We start from the raw sequence: 21,099 nt of genomic DNA on the forward strand, positions 1-21,099 counted from the left end.
GTTTATACAATTTTTCCTTCTTTATTTGATAAACTTTCAAAACATGTCAGAAATGATATTAATAATACAAAAATGAGAATATAATATTTAATTATAAAACAATGAGTTTAAATTTGCCAGTATAATGTTTAAACAATTAGCAAGTGGTGGGTAGCTTCAGTTAGAGCCAAGTTGTATATTTTCAAATGATAAGTATAATGCAAGAACAGATAATTGAAATTGTATTATACAGGTATTTAGCATTGGTAAATATAAAAAATATTGAAACGAAATTGTTAGTCGGTCAATATAAACTGGTTGAATTGGAAGTTATTTCAAAGTTTAAAAGTTTTGCCCATTTAAAGCAAAGAGATTGATCGTCAAATTCGACTATTGAATCTGTAAGGTTGATTATTTTAATCTTTGGTTTCTTTTCCGGATTCTTTTTATCAAAATGTAATTCAGGCCAATCCAAAGGTTCGACTCCATAAACAAAATCAGACATTGTTTTCATTAATCGTAAACTTAGATTTTTATCTTTTCCAGAATAGGATCCTGTTCTTCGCCTCGTTGGATTAGAAGCGAAGGGTTGACCAAAGTAAAGGGGAATCGAATCACCATGTTGTGGACCATCAGGTCTAGCTTGTGGTCCATCTTTGTCTGAAATGTATGTATATTCACCAAATCGAACAGAATGATAAGTTGAGAAAATTTCTGATAAACAAATGGATGGGCATCTGAAGGAAAGATCAGTAACAAATTTGGCCAAAGCTACACGAAAAGATTTAGTATCACCATCTTGGATCCCATTGAAATAGTAATCAAAAAAGGGTTTCATCTGTTCTGCTGTCAGATCTTTCTTAATGTAAGACAGTTTGAACCAAGCACCTGCATAAGCTTCATCTCTTGTATTAAGGCTCAAATTTCCAATCCAAGGTGTAGCTTCATCTTGATGAACACCATTGAATATGATCTTCTTTTCAATTTTTCCATAAGAAGACAAGAAGAGGTCGATCACCGGTGCTGGGACCAAAGGGGTTCCATAGACTGGCAAAAAGGCTGGTCCTTCAGCTCCACCAATGACTCTAATATCTTCGTCTTGGTTTCTGTCAATAAGGATAGAAACATTGACATTTTGGAGACATTCGATAACTTCTGGTGCCAAAGGTCCAGGGGTGACAGAGCCACAGCCAACTTTAGATGCTAAAAGCTTAGTCTTGGCTAGAGCGATGGTTGTGTTTTCAATGATTTTTGCAATGGTAGAGACTCCACTCATTAACCAGAGTTTTGAGTAAAGTGAATGATCAAGTGTAGGCATAACTGGAATTATTGAACCCAACATTGATCCAGCCGAGTGACCAGCAAGAGTAACTTGACTTGGATCACCACCAAAGCAGCCAATATTTTCTCGAACCCATTTCAAACCATTGATAGCATCAGATATTCCTTGGTTGCCTTGAATCTCATTTTCATCACCAAAGCCAAAACCTAAAGCACCCAATCGGTAGTTGATAGTGACTACTATGATCTTTCCATCAGCAGCAAGAATTCCACCAGGATTTCCAGCTCCAGAACCATGTCGCCAACCTGAGCCATGGACCCAGAATAGAACTGGTAATAAAGTTTCATCACTCAGTCCCGTAGGTCGCCAAACATTGAGGTACAAGCAATCTTCACTCGTTGCTAGTTTCGCGTCTTGTTGAGGACAAATGGGTCCATATTCATTGGCTTTTAAGATTCCATCCCATCTTTGGTTTAGAAGAGTTGAATACTTGAAACGTTTAGGAACGGTTGCATATTTGATACCAAGAAACTCTTCAAATACGAAACCAGATTCATTTCTAAGGTTTCCCTGAATGAGTCCAAGTTTCGTTTCGATTACAGGATTTTCCGTCACTTCTGTTGACTTGAAACTTGTTTCACATTTGATTTCATTGCATAAAATTACAGTGAATATAACTGTCACAATTAAATTGCAGGAAAACATGTTTAAAATGTTGAGATTTTAACTGCAAATGAATCAAATTTCATTGAGTGATCCCTTTAATAGTCAAATGATCATGTTATAAATGTAACAATTCGTAGCTATAATCTTATGGCCAATATCTAATTACGATAACCAGATAAAATTAACAGCTATATTGACGTCGGATGCCATAGCTTATTGGGTCTTGTCAATAAGATAACCACTCTCATGACGTTAAATCTCAGCTTTCAGATTAAATCCTTGGAATTCCATTATTGTTTGAGTCTCTATTGAATAAAATGGGTGGAAATTAGGTTATTATTGTTACATTATTGTATAATATTTGAGAATTGTCTCATTTGTACCTGAAATTTCGCTATCAAAACATGTGATTGCTTTCGTAACAGTTAATCTTTTCTTTTACCTGATTAGTGTTGTTTTGAAATTATTTAGCCATTTAACCATCCCAATCATATCATTCCATCATCCAAATCCATTGAAAATTAAATTAAATTTGAATTTCTCAGTATTTGGTTTTAGCTTGGAAACTGCAACAACATTGAAAACATTCAGTTCATCTGTACAACTTGTATCAACTCCTCTTATAACCATTTAAATGGCACAAATGTGAACAATATTTCAATTACATTCTGGTTCTTGTTTAATGCGATTAATAAGCCTAGTACTATTACATTATGTAGTACTGATTGTACTATCCTGGGAGGAAGATATGATTGTAATAGGAATATCAATTATCAACCGATTTCCAATGTTAACATTACCACTTGTTATATAACGATTATATATCGAGATTCAGATTAATACGAGTTAACATTCAAGGAAAGAGTGAAAAAATCAGAAAATAAAGAGATAAATAAAAAATCTAATCTTGAATGTTAAAAACAAAATTGCAGGGTAATTCAGTGAACAAGAAGAGTCAGTTGAAAGTAGACCTAACCTACTCTATGTACGCGACATTGGATCCATCGGATTAGAAACAACTAACATGAGATTTAACCTAATAATACCATTCGATCTTAACTTTACATATGCTGATTTTATTATATTTGATTTTTAACCAAAAAAGATTGAACATTTTTATCCAATCTGGTTGATTTGTCTAATATTTACAATCATAATTTAGACTTGTCAAAATTTTCGCGTTTAATTAATGCAGCAATAAGCGTCGCCATCTACAGTTTACAGTTTAACACATGTATTTGGTTGATTTTTTTGTCTTGAAAGCCAAAAAATAATGGATATTGATGTTGTTTACAATAATTGATTTAGTCTTTCTGTTTTAATTTTTTCTTATTAAATATTAGTTTAAAATTTATAATTTATAATTTATTACCCCTTATCTTTTCCAGTTTTGCCTGTCTTTTTCTCTTCATCTATTCTTCTGTTTTGGTATGTCTTCAATCTGTAACAGAAGTAAAACTGATTTTAGTCCAAACTCACCGGATCGAGATGGATTTCTTCTTGGCATATTTCTGGTTAAAGCTGGCTCTATTGGAGGTGACAGTTTATTATTCCGTTATCCTTACACGATCGATGATGATACCGTTGCTCCATCAAAGCAAGAAAAAAAGAGTAAAAACCCATTTGCTTTGGTTGTTGAGAATGTAAACAATGGACATTCATCAGGCCCTGTTGAAGATAACTGCCGAACAGGTAACCCATTCGATTCAAATGATCTTTCATTATATCGCCTCATGCAAACTCGTTCCATGCTTGTGTTTTTATTATTGTGTTATGCTTTCAATTAATTGTTTTCTGTTGCATATGAATTAAAGTTTTCACACATTACACTCTAGGTCCTTCGTCCAGACCCAACAAACCTTCAGCAACATACTGTTTTGAATTGGATCCTGTAGCAAGCTCTACTGCTGCTGCAGCATCAGCCGATATTTATTTAGAAACTGTAGTTAAACTGCCTGATCGGGTTGTATCCACCCTGTTCGCTGTCAAAAATGAGTTATGTGGTGCAAAAATAGAGATCAAGATAAATGATGTACGTTTTGTTGGTCATCCACTGTTAATTGCTCAAGATCAACCTCAATCACCAACATCACAACCTACCTCGAAAAGCAAAGATATTGTAGCCTTCAACGTTGTTTTTGCTCTTAGAGCTAATGCTAGTCATGAAGTCGTCAATAGTTTTCACAAATGTAGCCAACTGATAGCGGCAGCACTTAAAAAAGAAGAAGATGACAAAGCTTACCTCAGTAAAGAGGCTAAATCCATGTTGACTGTTCATGACGAAGCTTCATCACCGTCTGACGAGCCAAGAACCTCACCTTATTCCCTGATCCTGCAAAGAAGTCAACTTGCTGCGGATTTGAAAAAAATATTTGAAGATCTTAAATTTTATGGCACAGTGCAATTGAAGCTGAATAAATCCTCCGATCTGAACTTGTGTATACCTCAAACAGTTCACCGATTAACTTTGAAATATCATCGTTCAGTTCCTTTAATTGGACCAAGAGAATTAAATAATTGTTTTGGCTCTCTTCGTGCATATCACGCTTTATTATTATTGAGGGATCCTCAGACAATTTTCGACTCAATCTCTGAAAATCGGCCAATATTCAAAAGGATACTTCACGCCGCAGCACCTACTAAAAACCTTGGTCAACTCGCTCGAGATGCTCAACTTTCATTCGAGAATGTTTGCAAAGCTACCTGCCAACTTGTTTATTGGGCTAAAGCAACATTGATCTATCCATTAACTGAAAGCAATGTTTATGTTATCCATCCTTTAGCACCAACTCAAGTTGATTGTCCTTTGGTCGAAAAGTTTCGTGCAACTTTCAACAATTCAAATTTGCTCAGATTTCTTAGTGAGTTTAGTCTTGGTACAAGCATCGACCAACTTAGAAATCCTCTCCATAACTCAGAGCAACAGATACAACTGGTAAATCACATTTCTATGAAACAAAATGTATTCGTAATTTAATGTTTCTCTTTTCCTCTTTTCACAGTTTAATCAAATTGTTTGGCTTCTGAAGCATCGTTTAATTTCACAATTGCATACTTATGTTTATTTACTGCCAGTTAATTCCAGTCCCTGTTTGACAAAGAAATCCATTCCTGACAGGACTAATGACACCGCTAAAGGCGACGAACATCAACAAACCTTCAATGAGCGACGCTTTTCCAATTTTAACTCTGGCGATTCTCTGAGTATTCTATCCAATGATGATGATGTTGATTCTGAAAACGATTATCTTGTGAATGATGCATCATCTCTCTCAATCAATTACGAAAGGGCCATACATCTGCTTAGGGAGCTTGGCTTAAGAGACTATGAATGTGAAAGCATATGTCAAGTTCCGGCTTCAAAAAATTATGAAGATTTAACTTTATTCGCCAAATTGTGCCATTATTTTGATGGAAAGCATCATCTTGAATATATTATGCACCATGAGAATGTGAAACGTTCACAGCTTTTGGCTATTATAGATAAATTTCGTGATGTCCTCTTCACATGTCAACACGAAGATAAAACTATTTTTCAATTATGTCCATACCTATACGAATAAATCACTACATTAACTTTCTACTAAAATGGTATACATACTGAATGTTGGTTTATTCACTTTTTCGTATTAAATGGATCACATATTTCTGCAAAGTACATTAAAAAAGAATAAAGTTTGCTATTTCGGCAACTCGATTTTGTTCAGTTCACTTGTAACATGGGACAATCGATGCCAAGCCATATTGTTAATCTTTTTTACAGAATATACAGACCCTTCGTGTGTCTGTCCCGTAGAAATTTGATTAATACCAACTAAATGTTGACACAGGTTTGCTTCAACTATTTGAAGGCTTTTCATGAAAGCGTTGGTATTTGTTTCAACTTGCTTTAAACTTGGCTTATCCTTAGCTAACTCTGCTAGGGCTGCACTTGCAGACTGCATTCCTTGGCAGAGCTCTTGTTCAACGTGTCCCAGGGCTCTGATAGAGTCTTGAGTAGAATTGTCGAAATTCATGTCTAGAGTTGAATCCTTTGCGAAGTCTTTTGAAAACAGATATTGATTCTTTAGCGAGTAAAATTGGGAAGCAATACCAGATGATTGTCAATACACTTTGTGACTAAAGATCAAAGTAAAAGATGGGTAATTATTACAAATTTTGCTCGTATTTTTACTAAAATAAACTTTACCTGAGTATTGCAAAAATGTGATAAATGTCAAATCACAATTAAATATTTTGAAATGTAGAAACAATTTTCAAAACAAAAAGGAAAACATGAATCATAAGAAATTCAAATTTTTATTTCAAAACAATCGTGTAGCGACATCTTCTGATTCTTATTTACATTTATACTTGAGCTCAAATTCAGAGCTAATGTAAGATTTAACGATTGAAGAATAAATTTTAGAGCAAAAGCTAGTACCAATAACAATTAATGATTCTAATCATTTTAAATGATTAAAAGCTTTCATAAATACATATCATAGGTTTAAAAATGAGTAAAACTTTCATAAATCAAAATCAGTAATGTAATCAAAATTGTTGAAAGTTGCTTAACTGTTAATGAAAGTTGAGCAAACTATCTGATCAGTGAAAAATGAACATATCATTATTATTATTATATTATGAATATATAACACTTATGATCCAATTACAATTAACAAAACAAAAAGACCGGGATTGTGGTACAGTGTCAACTGATATTACATTTTTAGACAATTTTCCTCATTCTCGAAACACTTGCTTTTTAATACATTTTGGCTGGATAATAAATCGAAATAAAAGAAATTACTGTTATAATCAACATAACAGTTTGTAATTAATGGATCAATTTCTCATAATCACCACAAGATCCCAACAGCTAGATGTTATTTGGTCAGATCCTAAGCTATTTCTCATTTTCATTGATTAATGTAAACAATTTCTGGAATTGAAAGAATCATGGTTTCAGCAAGAAAAACACTATTTAATAATATTTCTTGACCATTAAAATGAAATGAGAACACAATTGCCGTTAGATCAGATCAAATAGGTTTTGTTTTTTTCATCTGAAGCATTTAAATGGGCAATGGATCGACGATAAAGGTACATCAATCAATTCCGATAGTCTTGGCTTGTAAATTTCTTACATTTACCAGATTAAGTCGAAAATGTTACAAAATTATATTGGAAATTGTTAAAAGAATTGAACATTTTCTCGGCTTTGAGTTGAAAATTATCATATTTGAACTGAATTGACTCGGGTCTTTTGAAATGTAATATTTACACGCTAGAAAAACGTGAAAGATAATTGAAGGATTAGTTGTTTTCATTCGTTTTTGCTGGTTGATTTTGAAATTTAATTTCGACTACAAAATCAACGATTTACCTTTAATGAGTTAATGTCAAATCATTTCATTAAATAAAATGAATTAATATAACACACACCTTTTCCTGCTTCTCGTGTTCAGCAAATTATAGAAAGTTTAGACGAAACAGCTCTAATGAACAGTAACCTCAACTTTCAAAAAGAAACCTTTTAACACCTAATCAACTCCAAGTGTTTCAATTTTCAATTTCTTAGGTGAATTTGAAATCTTGAATTTGGTTCCAATCATCAAATTTATGAGATTGTTTAAGTTGAAACAAATCTCTTGTGGTTGATTATTTTAAAAGGAAAAAGTTCCCAACAAGCCAAAAATGTTAACCAAAAATGATGAAAACGTAATCATTTCTGGTGTCTCTGGTCGATTCCCAAAATCAGATAGTGTTGAAGAGTTATGGCAAAATTTGTTCTCTGGAAAACCCCTTTATGGTCCTGATACGGTTCCTTATCCGAAAAGTAAGTGCAATCCTGAAAGAAATTAGAAAAAAATGAAATTGAATATTGATTTAGACGATTAACTAACCATTAATCGTAATATTACGTTAATTGAATAACTTACATTCAAGTTTTGAAAAATTACCGGGGTAATTATGATGATAGTTTAAATATGATATGGTTGCCCACGCTTGATTTTGTAGTGACCATTCAAATCATTGACACTTGAATCGTTTTTTTGCTTCATGCAATGGAAAAATCTATAAAGTAAAAAGAGGAAATGATAGATTGTTAATTAATACATCGAAACAAATTGATTCGTTTTTGTTGATTAGTAACGCCTAATCTGATTGTTTTGCATTAAAATTGAATTCTTCTGTTGATTAATGATTTGTATTCATTAGTTTTTTCCAGGCTACCCAAGTCCAGAGGATATCTGAAGGATACGAGACTATTTGATAACACTTTCTTCAACTACACAGTTGCAGAATCCAATACACTTGATCCACAAATAAGAATACTTCTTGAAGTTGTTTATGAAGCTCTCTGGGATGCAGGTGAGTGAAAACAATTTTAAATTGCTTGTTGAATAACTATATTAACAGAAAGCCAAATCATTGATCAATTCAAATTAGAATAAAAATAGAGATTTAAGAACTTTGCCTTTAACAAAAAACTTACACAGGAATAAAACCCCAAGAATGGAGAGGAACACGAACTGGTTTCTTCCTAGGATCTGCATTCGATGATACAGGGTTGACTGTCCGATGGGACTATAAAATTAATTTGCCGCAATATTTCGCTCAACGAGTCTCATACCATTATGATTGGAGAGGGCCAACAATGATTGTTGATACAGCTTGTGCTGCCAGTTTAAACGCACTTCACACTGCTTATTGGTCCATAAAAAATGGTGAATGTGATCAAGCTGTAGTTGCTGGCATTGCTTTGCATGTTAAGCCTAGTATAACAATATGTTTTGCAGAGTTGGAAATGTTATCGAAATCAGGTCAATCATGGTGTCTCGATGAAAAGGCTGATGGTTACATCCGAAGTGAAGCAATTGTAGCTGTTGTCTTACAAAAATCAAAAACAGCAAAACGCATTTACGCATCAATTTTAAATAGTTGCACAAGTAGTGATGGTTATACCAAGGAAGGGATTACGTTTCCAAGGAAAGAGGTTCAAGTTGAAACAATGAAGCAAACTTTGAGGAAATCAGGTCTAAATCCACTTGATATAAATTATGTAGAAGCTCACATAACTGGAACATCAGCCGGAGATCCAATTGAAGCGTCTGCCATCATGGAAGCATATAGAGGAAATTCTGAGCATCCGTTAATGTTAGGTTGTCTCAAGTCAAACATTGGTCATAGTGAAGCGTCAGCAGGTCTTTGTGCTCTGGCAAAGGTGATAAAAATTTTCCAAACTCAATTGATTCCACCAAATATAAATATGATTAATTGTAATCCGAGAATAGAGTCACTGAGAGAAGGCAGATTGAAACCAGTTGTTAAACCAACCATTTTTACCGATCAGATAATTTCAATTGATGCCTTTGGTTTTGGTGGGTCCAATACTCATGTAATCCTGAAAGGACCGAGGGACAAACTTTCACCGGTTAATGTGTTGTCATCACCATCTAAAACAATTAAATCACAACCATTAAAACAAGCTACTTCATCATTAACATTGTCAAAGTCTTTGTCGGCTGTTTTACCTTCTGGTTTACCAAGATTAGTCTTCTTCTGCAATAGAACCAAAAAGGGTTTAAATAAAATGATTGAAACAATAGAGAGAAATGTTGATAAACTTTCCAACGGTTATTTGTCATTGCTGACTAACCTGGGTTATAGTGAACCAGAGACTGGATTGAATCATAGAGCATTTTGTCTTCTTGGCTCTTCACCTAAAGTTAAAAGTGAATCAAGTGAGCTGTTAGACAACCGTTCAAAACCACTAATCTTCTTGTTTGATGATTCATTTTCAAATTTATCCGTTTGTCTGACTGATTTACCACTTTTATCTGATTTTGTGAAAAAAACTAAATTGTTTCTTCAAAACATTAAAACCAACGGAACTGAAATTGGATATAACGACAAAAGCCAATCTTTAGATACGGTGTTGGACTTGTTTCTTCGTCAGCTTACATTGGCTTTCTTCCTCAAATCGCTTGAGATTAAGCCAAGTTTAATTATTGGAACTGGAATCGGTAAAATATCGGCCAAGTATGCTGCTGGTCAGATCACATGGCAAGAAGCTCTAACCTCAGTTGTTCATCTCAATGGCAAAGCGTTTGGTTCAAATGGGATTGACAACTCACCAATTATCGATCAGAATGGTTACCTAAAAGATTTGTTCAAATTGGTAAAAACACAATCAATAAGCTGTTCGCCAAACAACTGTAAATCATTCGCCAATGATGACTATTATTTTCATGTTAATCAAAAATACCGAGATACAATAGAATCATTGAAACTTCAAGATTGTTTTTTGGTCAGGATCAACAACAATCTGAATAGCTTCTACCTATCTGAAGTTAAATCAATCAATTCCTTTTCAAACCAATCAAATATTGAACATCTTTTAATCAACATTGGAAATATTTACCTCAATGGCCATAACCCAAAAATTGATATAATTTACCCAGTTGATTATCCTGTTGAATCTGATTGCCCTTCTATTGGTCATCTACTAAGTTGGAAACATGAATTATCCTTTGACAATGTGGTTTATCCTGAATTTTTCAGAGACTCTTTCCGAACAGCTCATCGGATTGATTTAGTCGACTCTAATTACTCAGATCTTTCTGATTATATTGTCGATGGTTCAATAACTCTTCCTACAGCTGGTTATATCTGGATGGTTTGGGATCATTTGGTTAAAATGAGATGTTCCGATCAACGTCTTCGAGCCCATTCATTTACCCTATGGTCCACTCAAATTCACAAGACAACAATTGTTAAAGATCCAGTTGAATTTAGGATAGCGTCTAACCCAGTCAACCATCAGTTTGTAATCAAATCAGGTGAAGAACTGTGTGTTACTGGTTATGCCAAGATTGTCGATGATACTCCGTTTGATTATGAACTTGGCTATCTTGATCAATCAAATGAAACAAATGACTCGTTAATGTTGACTGGTGAAGAGTTTTACACTGAAATGTCCATCCGAGGATTAACCATTAAACCAAAGTGCCAGGCTATTGATAAAATATCTTCTGATGGTTCCTCAGCTCAAATTAGATTCAATGGTAATTGGATTACATTTATTGAATCTTGTTTACTCTGTCCTTTGCTAGCAGACTTGGATCGCTGTTTAAAAACAATTACCACATTAGAATGGTTTCGCTGTGATCCAGTTATCCTTAATGACCAATTTAAAGTACAAAAGCAATCAAAAAATGCCCCTGGAATCAATTTAATTCATAATGATAATCTGAAAACACTGGCTACACGCGGTTTAATTTTCAAAGTTCCTGTTTTTAATTCAATTCCTCGTTCACTGGATACCAATAATCTTCACCATCGATATCAGATGTTTCTCCCTTATTTTGGTTCCATTCCACTTGATCATGTTGATACAATGTATAAAAGAGTTAGTTACCTTCATTCAATCGAAAAGATGTTAACTGCTCTCGATAATCCGCAAGATTGGATTAATGTTCCTACAATGGAGGATCAACGTGATGTTTTACTAAACATTTTATGGAAAACATATAAACATCCAAGATCTCATGATTACTTGAGAGATCAATTTTCATCAAATAAAGCAGAATTAAACCAAGATAGATTACTTTACGATCCACAAACTCAATTATTGTCGCAACATTTGTCTATCTTTGAGGAAAATGCCAAATCAAATGGGACAATAAACATCTCATCATTTGGAGTAACTGGTTATCCATTCCAAGATATCTGTCAGAACCATTTCCGTCGCATTCGCAATCGCTATTCATTTATTGATGACCTGCAATCAGTTCAACCAATCAAGACTTGTGATTTGATTATCTACAATCATGAAAGTATGGCACTCTTACCAACCCAAAGCGATGAAGATAGCTTCAATAAATTGAGAACGTATCTTTCATCAATGGATCCATCATCTTTCGTTATTATACAATGTCGAAAGGCACTATTTCCAGTTGAATACAAACTTGCAAGTTACATCAAGCTGCAAATGATTAAAGCACATGATGGCGTTTTGAATAGATTCAAAAAATTACTGTCCGAAGAAAATTTCATCCTCATTTCAGAGTATACCATGTTTGATGTTGATATGGTTTCGCTATTGGCTCGTAAAAAGATGCAACTAAATCCAGAAAAATCAATCTGTCATCTCAAGATTACCAATCACTCTTACCAATGGATCAATAGTTTACAGAGATTAATTGAAAAACCAGATAATGAACGTATATGGTTAATTTTTGACGAAACTGATCGAACTGGAATCATTGGTTTAATAAACTCACTGAAAGAAGAACAATTTGGTTCAAGAGTAAAATGCATATTCAGTCCTAATTGTAAAATTGATCTCAATTCAGATTTGTGTAAGGAAATTTTAGCCAGAGATTTGGTGATAAATGTTTATATCGACCAAACATGGGGTTCATATCGTCATTTTGAACTCTCAAATGATCGCTCATTTGTAAATCACAAGCAAGTCTACCTTGACTGGAGTCAGGTCAACGGAGAAGATGAAACAACAAAGAAATTGGTTTGGTGTAAATTTACTAATCCAGCAAAAGAGTCTAATGTGATTATAAATCATTTTGGTCCATTGAATTTTACTCTCAAATTTTCAAATGGCCTGGAAAAACATTGCCGATCCAATGGTTATTTATCTGGAGTTGGTAATGAATTTGCAGGTCAAACTAAAGATGGAATCAAAGTTTTCGGTAAATAAATAATAAACTCTGAGATGAGCAAATTTACAAGTAATTTTTTTACTCTATTAGGACTCTGTGCAAGCCAAGGAATTTCAAATATCATTCCAATGTCTCAAGTCATATTTAGCCTTCCAGTGCCAACAAATTGGAATTTAAAAGATGCTGGAGCGATTGTGATGCCTTATACAATTGCTTATTACTCTCTGGTTCTTAGAGGTTCATTAACAACAAAATGTACAGTTCTTCTTCATAATTTGACAGACGGTCTCTTTGAATCTTCTGCCGCAATCTGCAATTCATTTGGTTGTCGTGTGTTCATTGCTCATCACAGCCTGAACGGTTGCTCAAATTACCTCCAAGACTTGAATGGAATCACAATGGAACAAATATTGTCTCCTGAAAATGATTTAATGAAGCAAATCTTTTCACTGACAAATGGTCAAGGTGTAGACTTTATCTTGACTATGGACTCAATAAAGCAGCTAGAAAGCTTGGCAAACTGTCTTAAAGTGAACGGAAAATTTATCCAACTAATTTCAAATGAAAAATTAGAGAAAGAATCGTTTGGTAAGTTGAATCATCATTTCAAGCGAATTATTCCCTAATTTATTTTTTATCCTATTGTCAGAGCCACTTTGGTTACCAGAAAATGCTAGTCTTGAGTCAATTTGCTGGTCAAAAGTGTTGAAGAGTTGGACCAATAAAACGGATTTAAAGTGTTTGAGAAGTGTCAAAGCCATTGTAAATTACTTTGAAAAGGGACTAATCAATGGTCAAATTAAACCAATCACTAAAACGTCAATCTATTCTCGCCAGGAGCTCCCTAAAGCAATCAATCAATTGTCTTCAAGTCTTCCATTGGGACGATCATTGATTAAATTGATTAATAATGATGAAGTTAAAACAGTTAAAAAATTAAATGATAATCTGGATTTCGTTCCTTGTGAGGCTCAAACAACATTTGATAAAAACAAATGTTACATTATATTTGGTGGACTTGGTGGAATTGGACTTCAACTTGGCCAATGGATAGTTGAACATGGAGGTCGAAACATTGTAATGGTTTCACGAAAAGGAGTGACCAAAAATTATCAAAAATTTATTCTCTATAGAATGAAAAGTTGGCCTGATCCAAAACAATCAGTTCAAGTAAACACGATAAATTTGCCAAACACAAATTATGAAGAGGTTTTCACTTTGATACAGAAAGTTCAATCTGAATGTCCAATCGGAGGCATCTTCAATCTTGCAGGAACATTGGCTAGCGGACTTTTCGAGAATCAAACTGTTGACAATTTCACTCGTGTGTGTTCAAGTAAAGTTGAGTTAACGGAACATCTGGATTTCATTACTCGTTCAATCTGTCCATCGTTGGATTATTTTGTGTGTTTTTCCTCAATCGGATCAACTGGTATTCTCGGTGAATCAAATTATTGTTATGCTAATTCATACATGGAACGAATTTGTGAGTCTCGAAGATTATCTGGGCTACCTGGATGTGCCATTCAATTTGGTGCTGTTGGTGATGTTGGTATGGCTCAAGACAACTCATTGACCACAATCGCTGGCTCGGTTTGTCAACCAATATTCAGTTGTTTCCAAGCTTTAAATAAATTTCTTCAACTCGATTATCCTGTAATGTATTCTGCAATTAGTGCCGAGAAACAGTCTGCAAGTGAAGATTCCAAAGGAGGTTTTATCCAACGAATTGAGCACATTTTGGGTCTACAAAATTTAGATTCACTCGATTTGACAATCACTTTGGGAGATTTGGGACTTGATTCTCTTCAATCAATTGAAGTTAAAGATTTAATTGACAAAACGTTTGGACTTTCCTTGCAAAATATTGCCATTGGAAAATTGTCTATTGCAAGTTTATTGGCATTCAAGGAAGAGTTTCAAGATAGTAAAAATAATGATGGGAAAGAGAATAAATTTACAGAAGAAATAATCATTAATTTAACAGAAAAAGGAACCTCGCCAGTGTTTTTCTTTCCTCCTGCTTTGTTTGATTTTCTTTCCATGAAAGCACTTGCCGAGGCTTTAAAAAGAACCGTGATTGGAGTTGATTTAACCGATGAAGTTCGCCGAATAGGAAATTTACCCAAAATTGCTGAGTTTTATTCAGCCAAGATACTGGAAAAATATCCCGATGAGGCAAAATACTATTTTGTTGGATACTCTTATGGGTGTTTAATTGCCTTTGAGGTTGCCAAAGTATTACAACGTATTGTTGGTAAACAAAGATTAGACTGTCTTTGTTTTATTGATGCAACTCCTTATGGATTAAAAAGGCTTGGACAGATAACAACTAAAGCAGCTTTACTTGGTCTTCCAGGATCAGAAGTATTCTGCATTGCCATGGATCATCTAGGTGTTCATACTGATGAATCAACAAGGCAACGACTTTTGGAAGCTGAAGATGATGATGAAAGATATCTTGAATTGGTATCTGAAATAATGGCTAGCGCAGGAATGAATGGACCAGCTGAGGGTTTGCTTCATAATCCAGTTGCTAACATTGATAGAGGTTATTATCTAACTCACATGGATGATTTGGGTAAATTTGAAGGAGATGCTTTGTTCATAAGAGTCCTGAGTAAAACTAATCATGGTAAACCATCAACAGTTTGTGAAGGTTTATCCAAGGTAATATAAAGCAAATGGTCATCAATAGACATCAGATAATAACATCTAATTTCTCGTTCTCTCTCTCCCTGTCTTTAGATTATAACTGGACAGATTAAAGAAGTTCTTTATAATGCTTCTCACTTTGATGTGCTCAAGGTTTATGCAAAAGAGATTGCTCGTGATATTGAAGAAATGATGCCTCCTGATATTTAAGCAATTAATAAACTAATTTTAACCTTTGCTGAAAACATGGATACAATTTTTCGCTTAATTTTGATAATCGCTTCAACAATGTTGAATATTGAGACATTTCAAGCTAATTTTGTTGAGCATTAAAAAGCACGAAAGTGATAGTGAATAGGAGTCAATTAACAGGGGTTAATTTGCCTTTTTTATTGTTCTTTTTATTCCATTAAGAAAGGTAGAGTCAAAGACAAAGATATAAAAATGAATTTATATCGCAACATAGGAATGGATTAGAAAAGACGATGATGATGATGATGATTCAAAATCAGAGGAAAGTTGATAAAAATGATTTTTGTTGAGTAAAATTATGGTTAAAGCTTCCGTGAGGTGTCAACTTTGGTACAACATCAATTAAATTTGATTTGATTTATGATTGGCTGAAATAGAAAGCAATATATTCAAGTAAGGTCTACAATAATATGTTTGGGGTTGAATAAAAAAATTTTCATCTGCTCTTGTTTATCTCCCAACACATTATATTCAGTAGAGTAATATGAAAGTGATAGAAACATCAAAATAGACTAAATCTGATGCCTATTTTACCAAGAAATGACGATCAACAATGGTTAATGGGAAATATAAAAAAAAGTGGATCACTAAAAATCATTTAATTTTGACAATTACTAGACAAGGGTGAGAAGATGAAATAACTGTTAAAACTAAAAGAGGAAATATGCTAAATATTGAGCCTGTCATTATTTCAAGGTGATGAAGATGAGAGATGGAAAGGAAAGGAAGAGAAAGAGGAAGAAAAAGAAAGCAACTCTCTGGGAGTTCTTCGCCTTTCATTGGTAATAAAATGGGAGAATAAGCTAAAGATGAAAATGATGATAAGACAGACAGCTATTTTTTGATTGCTAAGCCAATTTGTGAGAATGGTCATGAGAATGGTTTCATGGAATAAGAAACTTTCTACCAACAATGAGGATATCAAAACGAGATTGAAAAAGAGTCAAAGTTACCTGTCATCACTAAGAAAATTGTCATACTGAGAGAGAAATTATATTAGAAAAAGCAACAAAAATATTTTCTTTTTGTAGCATCATAAATTTCAAGAGGAAAACTATCAAACGGACAGAAGATGAATAAGAAAGAGATAAACTGAAACAACAAATTCATTCAAATCTTTTAAATGTCTAGTCATCTCTGAGTTTTTCATTCCTTTTCTGGTACTTTCATCAAGAAATGGTTAGAGAGAGTAAAGTAGGTGAACAGTAAAGAGGTTAGTAAACATGAGTTTAAAGGGCATCAGCAATCATAAATCAAATCGAAAATAAAACATCATCAATCGTAAATCATATCGAAGATATCCGTCATCATATGGAGAGGTTAACGATGGTTTAGAAAATGGTTTTGTCTTGGATTTGTTTTGTGTGTTGATAATTTTATGGCTTGTCAGAGACCAAAATTAAGTCTAGAAAAGAGGGAAAATGCATTAAATTAATTATTTTGTCATCTAAGTGGATAAGTCAATAAAGTTTAGAAGATAAAGAGTGACAATAGTTGAAAGGTCAATAAATTTAAACCAATCAGGGTAATTATAAATAGATTTGCTAACCATTCATTTAACCTTTATTTCGTGGAAAGCGTTGACATTCATAACCTGCATCAGTTGTGATACATATATGATCTTCAGGACAAGGATCCATTTGTAAATCATCACATGTAACCAGTTCTGAAATGAAATAGTAATAAATTGATTAATTGATGAGTTAGTTACAAAAATAAACATTCAACAATAATTAGGTTTACCCACTGGTTTCACATATTTTGCCCGTCAGTCCTGGTGGACATCTACATGAACCAATAGTAATTGATTTATCAATCAATCCTTCAGTAATCGAGACAATAGTCTCAATACATTGGCCACTATTTAAACATGGATCCATAGAGCAGTCCAGCGAGTCGTAATTATAAGCTTCGGTTGTGGTTTGATGACTTAAATCAATTTCACAAATTTCTCCTGAGTAACCTGGTTTACAGACACAAATGAAATTTCCAGTCGCTTGGTCAATTGTGTATTTCTGGCCATCATTTAAACACGAAAAGAATTTCTTTTTAGGTTTCAATTTTTCCTCCTTTTCCATCAATTCATTGGCCTCAATTTGGGCTAGCAAAGTCTTCAAATCAGCCAATATTTGTTGATCAGTAACATTGCTTGGAAATCGGTATCGAATGGGCTCAATAGCATCCTTCAATCGGTCCTCAGAATAGTCGCCATCTCCCAATATTTTGATATTATCCAGTGCAGCCTTTAAATCATCAAATACTTGATCTGTTGAATTGGATAGAAAGCAAAGGTTAACAATTAAAAACAATGTAAAACAAATGATAGTAGGTACATTGGTTTCTGACATGACAAGCATAACAAGAAAATCTCTTTACTCCAATAAATGGGTTTACAATGGATTGAGACAAGATTATTAAAGTAGATCAAAATTATGTCTATTGTTGCAAATATCCCTTGACTATCAAGGTATTAAATAAATAAATGGCTAATCAGATTTGACAAAACAGCAGGATTTCAATGTCACTATTGATCATGTCTCAATGGCAATAATATTCAGAGATTATCAAATGAGCACTTTACTTTCAAACCTTTGCTACTTTAAACACTACAATTGAAAAGCAAATTGTTTATCATCAATTCCCATTCAATCCATAAATAGATTTACAGTTTTAACATTGATCCAGTTCCTAGAGATGGCGTCTCATCTTTCAATTCAGCAATGATTAAGTTAGCTAAAAGCTATTCCTATAATAAAGTATAGAAGGTTTCACTTTTATATGAGAAACATTCGAGGCACAAGTCATTCACGTTGTTACCTAAAAGCAGTTCATTTCAATAGTCAAAGCTGTAAAAACTTGATATCTTTTTGGTTGTTTGTTTAATCTAGCAACACTTCACTTTTGACTCGTTTGATTGTTTTTTTTCTCTCACCACATTGACAATAATTTGATTGATCGTTCGATAATTTGTCAGTATAATCAAGCACAGTGCTACTAATGAACAAGTATTTCATTTTGACACCATGGATTCAATCAAATCACGACCATCTAAAAACTTGAATCGCTTCCTTGCACCATTGTTGATCTTATTGGACACAAATCACTCGGTCTTTTTGAATGATAACTTTTTTTCAGTGTGATTTACCAATAAATACAATTTTTCATCAAAAATCATCGCTTCTCTTTTCACCATCTCATCTCTATCATCAGATTTTTTGCTTCTTAAAAGTTCCTCATTGTTTACTTCATTAAACATTCACAACTACCATCAACAGCTTTAAGTGTATCTTCATCAATCATAATGCTTTCTTTAAAACCTAAACAAATCAACATTTTAACCGTTAAAACATTTATTCTTTTAATTACACTTTATCTAGGTAAGTTTATAAACCTTTAACCCTCAAATCATTAATTTTGCTCTTTTGTTAAACTCAATACAAGTAAAACGAGAAAAAAATGAACACAGAACTTACTTGAAAAGCTATTTTCAATGGTAGACTCACATTGAAAAAATAGAGATGAGTTTACAGCAGTTAACGAGTAAATTATTTCGATGACAGTCAATTTGATAAGCTAAAGGTGAAAGGGGAAAAGTTAAACATTTCAAAGAATCATTTTGACACAAATTAGATGAACAAAATTGGTAATTCCCAAATTAAAATGTTAAAAACTAAACAAGAAAAATGTTTTCATTTGATTTCTTACATGCTTTTATAATCCTTATTAAGCGCCATCTTATCGGGAAAATGCTTAAAAAGGGTAAATTTAATTTGCCCGCCTAATCACGTTTATTTTTTTCTCGTCAAATCTCTAGAGTTACAAACCAAAAATTACAATCAAAATATTTGTTTAACATTTTTATTGTTTACATTGAACAATTTGACCAACTTTTAATGTCATCCGTCTTTTAATATCTCTGATATATTCAATTAAATGCTTAAATTGTGAATAAAAATGTAATGAAATTGCCCCATTAAACCTTTGTTTTAAGTCTTTTGTAAATACTCTGAGCGTATCTAAATCTATTCATAGCAGTTTTATCCAATAGATAAATGTAATATTTTTATCTGATTCCTCAGTGATTTGCACTCAAAATTGACCAATCCAATTGTTAATCAGTTCGTGTTTTAAAATAACCTTTACTGGATGATTTGTTTGTTTCCAAAATGGATATCTCAATACTGAAGTGTGGTGCTTTTACATGCTTTTGGGTTGCTTTTGAGTGTTCTTATACCTTTGTGCTTTTTGGTTGTTTGATCATCAATGAAGGTTAATAATTGCATCAACCAGGAATCAGCTTTCTCAGATTTTATCAATCCTTTTCTCGTGTAATTGTTATCCAATTGTTCCTTATTATTGATGAAATACATTTGCTTCCTATTCTTGATAATACCATTTGTCAAGTGATTTCCTTTTCTACCTCCTCTTCCCCTTTAATTGTCAAGATAATCACATAACATTTTATTACTAAATTGGTTTTGTTTTTACTTGGCCTTCATTGTGGTTAAAGTAATTGATTAAAATGAATTAACTGTTAACATTTGATTCAAGTATTAGCTATAAAAGACAAGTTAACTGGATCATGATCATGATAAGATGATGATAACTTTCTTGTTTTAAATCACTCGGGTAATCCATTTTACCTTTATTTATATATAAAAGAGGAGAGCAACCAAAAAAAATAACGATTCAACTATAACCGGATCAACAAGAAAAATCCATGACATAAAGGAATGAAATATTTCAACTCTTGAACCAGATAACTTGCAAACCCAACCTAATCCAGTGTAATACCATAATACACATAAAATGAACAAAGCATCTTGAAGTAAGCTAAAAAAGCCTAAAACCTCAATTTACATTATTAACCATATTTTTAAATCAAATTTCAAACTAAAAGGTTAACAATCGTAACAATTGGGTAAAATCCCTTGTAAAACCCAATTCCAAGCAACTCATCAAAATATCAAATTGCTCGTCAAAAGATTAACCCAACTCTTTCTCCCCATTATAAGATAAACCCAAATTAATCCATTGAGTTAACCATAACATGTTGAGCTATTTAAAACCAATTTACCAAAATATTGAATAAACCCAACAATACATTGAAACAACCATTTCCAAGGCAAACATTTTAACCAGTTTTTCATTTTTCCTTGTCCATTATTTTTTATCACCTGATTAACAAGAAATTGTCCAGAAAATGGCATTTTTCATACTAAATTGCTATTTGATTGTAGTTTTACTTTTATCGATTGCATTTAAATATTTAACCAAATAAGTCTATTTCCAGATGGATTGATATTCCTATGGTTATGAATATAAAGCAAGATGAAATGTTATTGCTGTGAAAGTGAATTCATCATTATTTAATGGATAAAACTGGAAATTTTTCACAAATGTTAACAAGTGAATCTTTTGGATTTCCAAGATTTATCCATTTGCAACAATCTAAAATCATGTTAATCACAATCGCAAAATAATCTAATGATGATTTATATTTATCCCAATGTAAACTGTCGTTACAATTTTAACCATATGAAGTTGATTATTGGATAATTTAGTGTTTCCCCGATAATTGAATGTTTTCTTGAAACT

At 33.0% G+C, this 21,099-nt stretch overlaps 6 protein-coding genes and 1 long non-coding RNA gene across 10 annotated transcripts in view; 3 read left to right on the forward strand and 4 right to left on the reverse strand.

Annotated features, from left to right (window-relative positions):
- Window positions 1-62: 62 nt before the first annotated feature.
- Window positions 63-2,072, reverse strand: LOC107370066 (carboxylesterase 4A-like). The gene has a single exon (XM_015938048.3). The coding sequence runs from the start codon at window positions 1,964-1,966 to the stop codon at window positions 284-286; it is 1,683 nt and encodes a 560-aa protein (XP_015793534.2). The 5' UTR covers window positions 1,967-2,072; the 3' UTR covers window positions 63-283.
- A 1,115-nt stretch (window positions 2,073-3,187) lies between these two features.
- On the forward strand, window positions 3,188-5,516 carry Nprl3 (GATOR complex protein Nprl3). Of its 2 annotated transcripts, none has more exons than XM_015928708.3 (3): window positions 3,188-3,619; window positions 3,742-4,862; window positions 4,930-5,516. In XM_015928708.3, the coding sequence occupies exons 1-3, from the start codon at window positions 3,358-3,360 to the stop codon at window positions 5,488-5,490; spliced, it is 1,944 nt and encodes a 647-aa protein (XP_015784194.1). In that variant the 5' UTR covers window positions 3,188-3,357; the 3' UTR covers window positions 5,491-5,516. The 2 variants fall into 2 exon arrangements, with proteins under 2 accessions (XP_015784194.1, XP_015784202.1); XM_015928716.3 differs by having other exon boundaries at window positions 3,763-4,862.
- Window positions 5,517-5,521: 5 nt separating this feature from the next.
- Window positions 5,522-6,222, reverse strand: MED11 (mediator complex subunit 11). The gene is made up of 2 exons (XM_089268708.1): window positions 6,117-6,222; window positions 5,522-6,046 (listed from the first exon to the last, which is right to left on the reverse strand). The coding sequence occupies exon 2, from the start codon at window positions 5,941-5,943 to the stop codon at window positions 5,608-5,610; it is 336 nt and encodes a 111-aa protein (XP_089124834.1). The 5' UTR covers window positions 5,944-6,046; window positions 6,117-6,222; the 3' UTR covers window positions 5,522-5,607.
- Window positions 6,223-6,889: 667 nt separating this feature from the next.
- On the forward strand, window positions 6,890-15,494 carry LOC107361815 (fatty acid synthase-like). The gene is made up of 6 exons (XM_015928740.3): window positions 6,890-7,748; window positions 8,132-8,284; window positions 8,413-12,624; window positions 12,685-13,182; window positions 13,244-15,264; window positions 15,343-15,494. The coding sequence occupies exons 1-6, from the start codon at window positions 7,607-7,609 to the stop codon at window positions 15,457-15,459; spliced, it is 7,143 nt and encodes a 2,380-aa protein (XP_015784226.2). The 5' UTR covers window positions 6,890-7,606; the 3' UTR covers window positions 15,460-15,494.
- LOC107361869 (uncharacterized) lies at window positions 7,571-7,988 on the reverse strand. The gene is made up of 2 exons (XR_003082835.2): window positions 7,852-7,988; window positions 7,571-7,760 (listed from the first exon to the last, which is right to left on the reverse strand). It is a non-coding gene; the product is annotated as an uncharacterized LOC107361869 (long non-coding RNA).
- A 120-nt stretch (window positions 15,495-15,614) lies between the features above and the next one.
- Window positions 15,615-19,216, reverse strand: LOC107372133 (delta and Notch-like epidermal growth factor-related receptor). Of its 3 annotated transcripts, none has more exons than XR_016199544.1 (4): window positions 18,975-19,216; window positions 17,245-17,767; window positions 17,051-17,167; window positions 15,615-16,906 (listed from the first exon to the last, which is right to left on the reverse strand). XR_016199544.1 is itself a non-coding variant. In XM_089268703.1 (4 exons), the coding sequence occupies exons 2-3, from the start codon at window positions 17,577-17,579 to the stop codon at window positions 17,058-17,060; spliced, it is 441 nt and encodes a 146-aa protein (XP_089124829.1). In that variant the 5' UTR covers window positions 17,580-17,767; window positions 18,975-19,216; the 3' UTR covers window positions 15,615-16,906; window positions 17,051-17,057. The 3 variants fall into 3 exon arrangements, 2 of the variants coding, with proteins under 2 accessions (XP_089124829.1, XP_089124825.1); XM_089268703.1 differs by having other exon boundaries at window positions 17,249-17,767; XM_089268699.1 differs by having other exon boundaries at window positions 16,739-16,906; window positions 17,063-17,167; window positions 17,249-17,767.
- The window catches only part of LOC107361843 (uncharacterized), a 31,982-nt gene continuing 29,144 nt past the window's right edge, over window positions 18,262-21,099 (forward strand). Inside the window, exon 1 of the mRNA XM_015928773.3 lies at window positions 18,262-18,878. Within this exon, the coding sequence (XP_015784259.1) occupies window positions 18,803-18,878 (76 nt within the window). The 5' untranslated portion in view covers window positions 18,262-18,802. The remainder of the gene's footprint in view (window positions 18,879-21,099) is intronic.

Source organism: Tetranychus urticae, chromosome 1 (assembly GCF_039701765.1).
Source record: "Tetranychus urticae isolate SD_2017Ah chromosome 1, NJAU_TeUrti_SD_1.0, whole genome shotgun sequence".
Classification (NCBI taxonomy): domain Eukaryota; kingdom Metazoa; phylum Arthropoda; class Arachnida; order Trombidiformes; family Tetranychidae; genus Tetranychus; species Tetranychus urticae.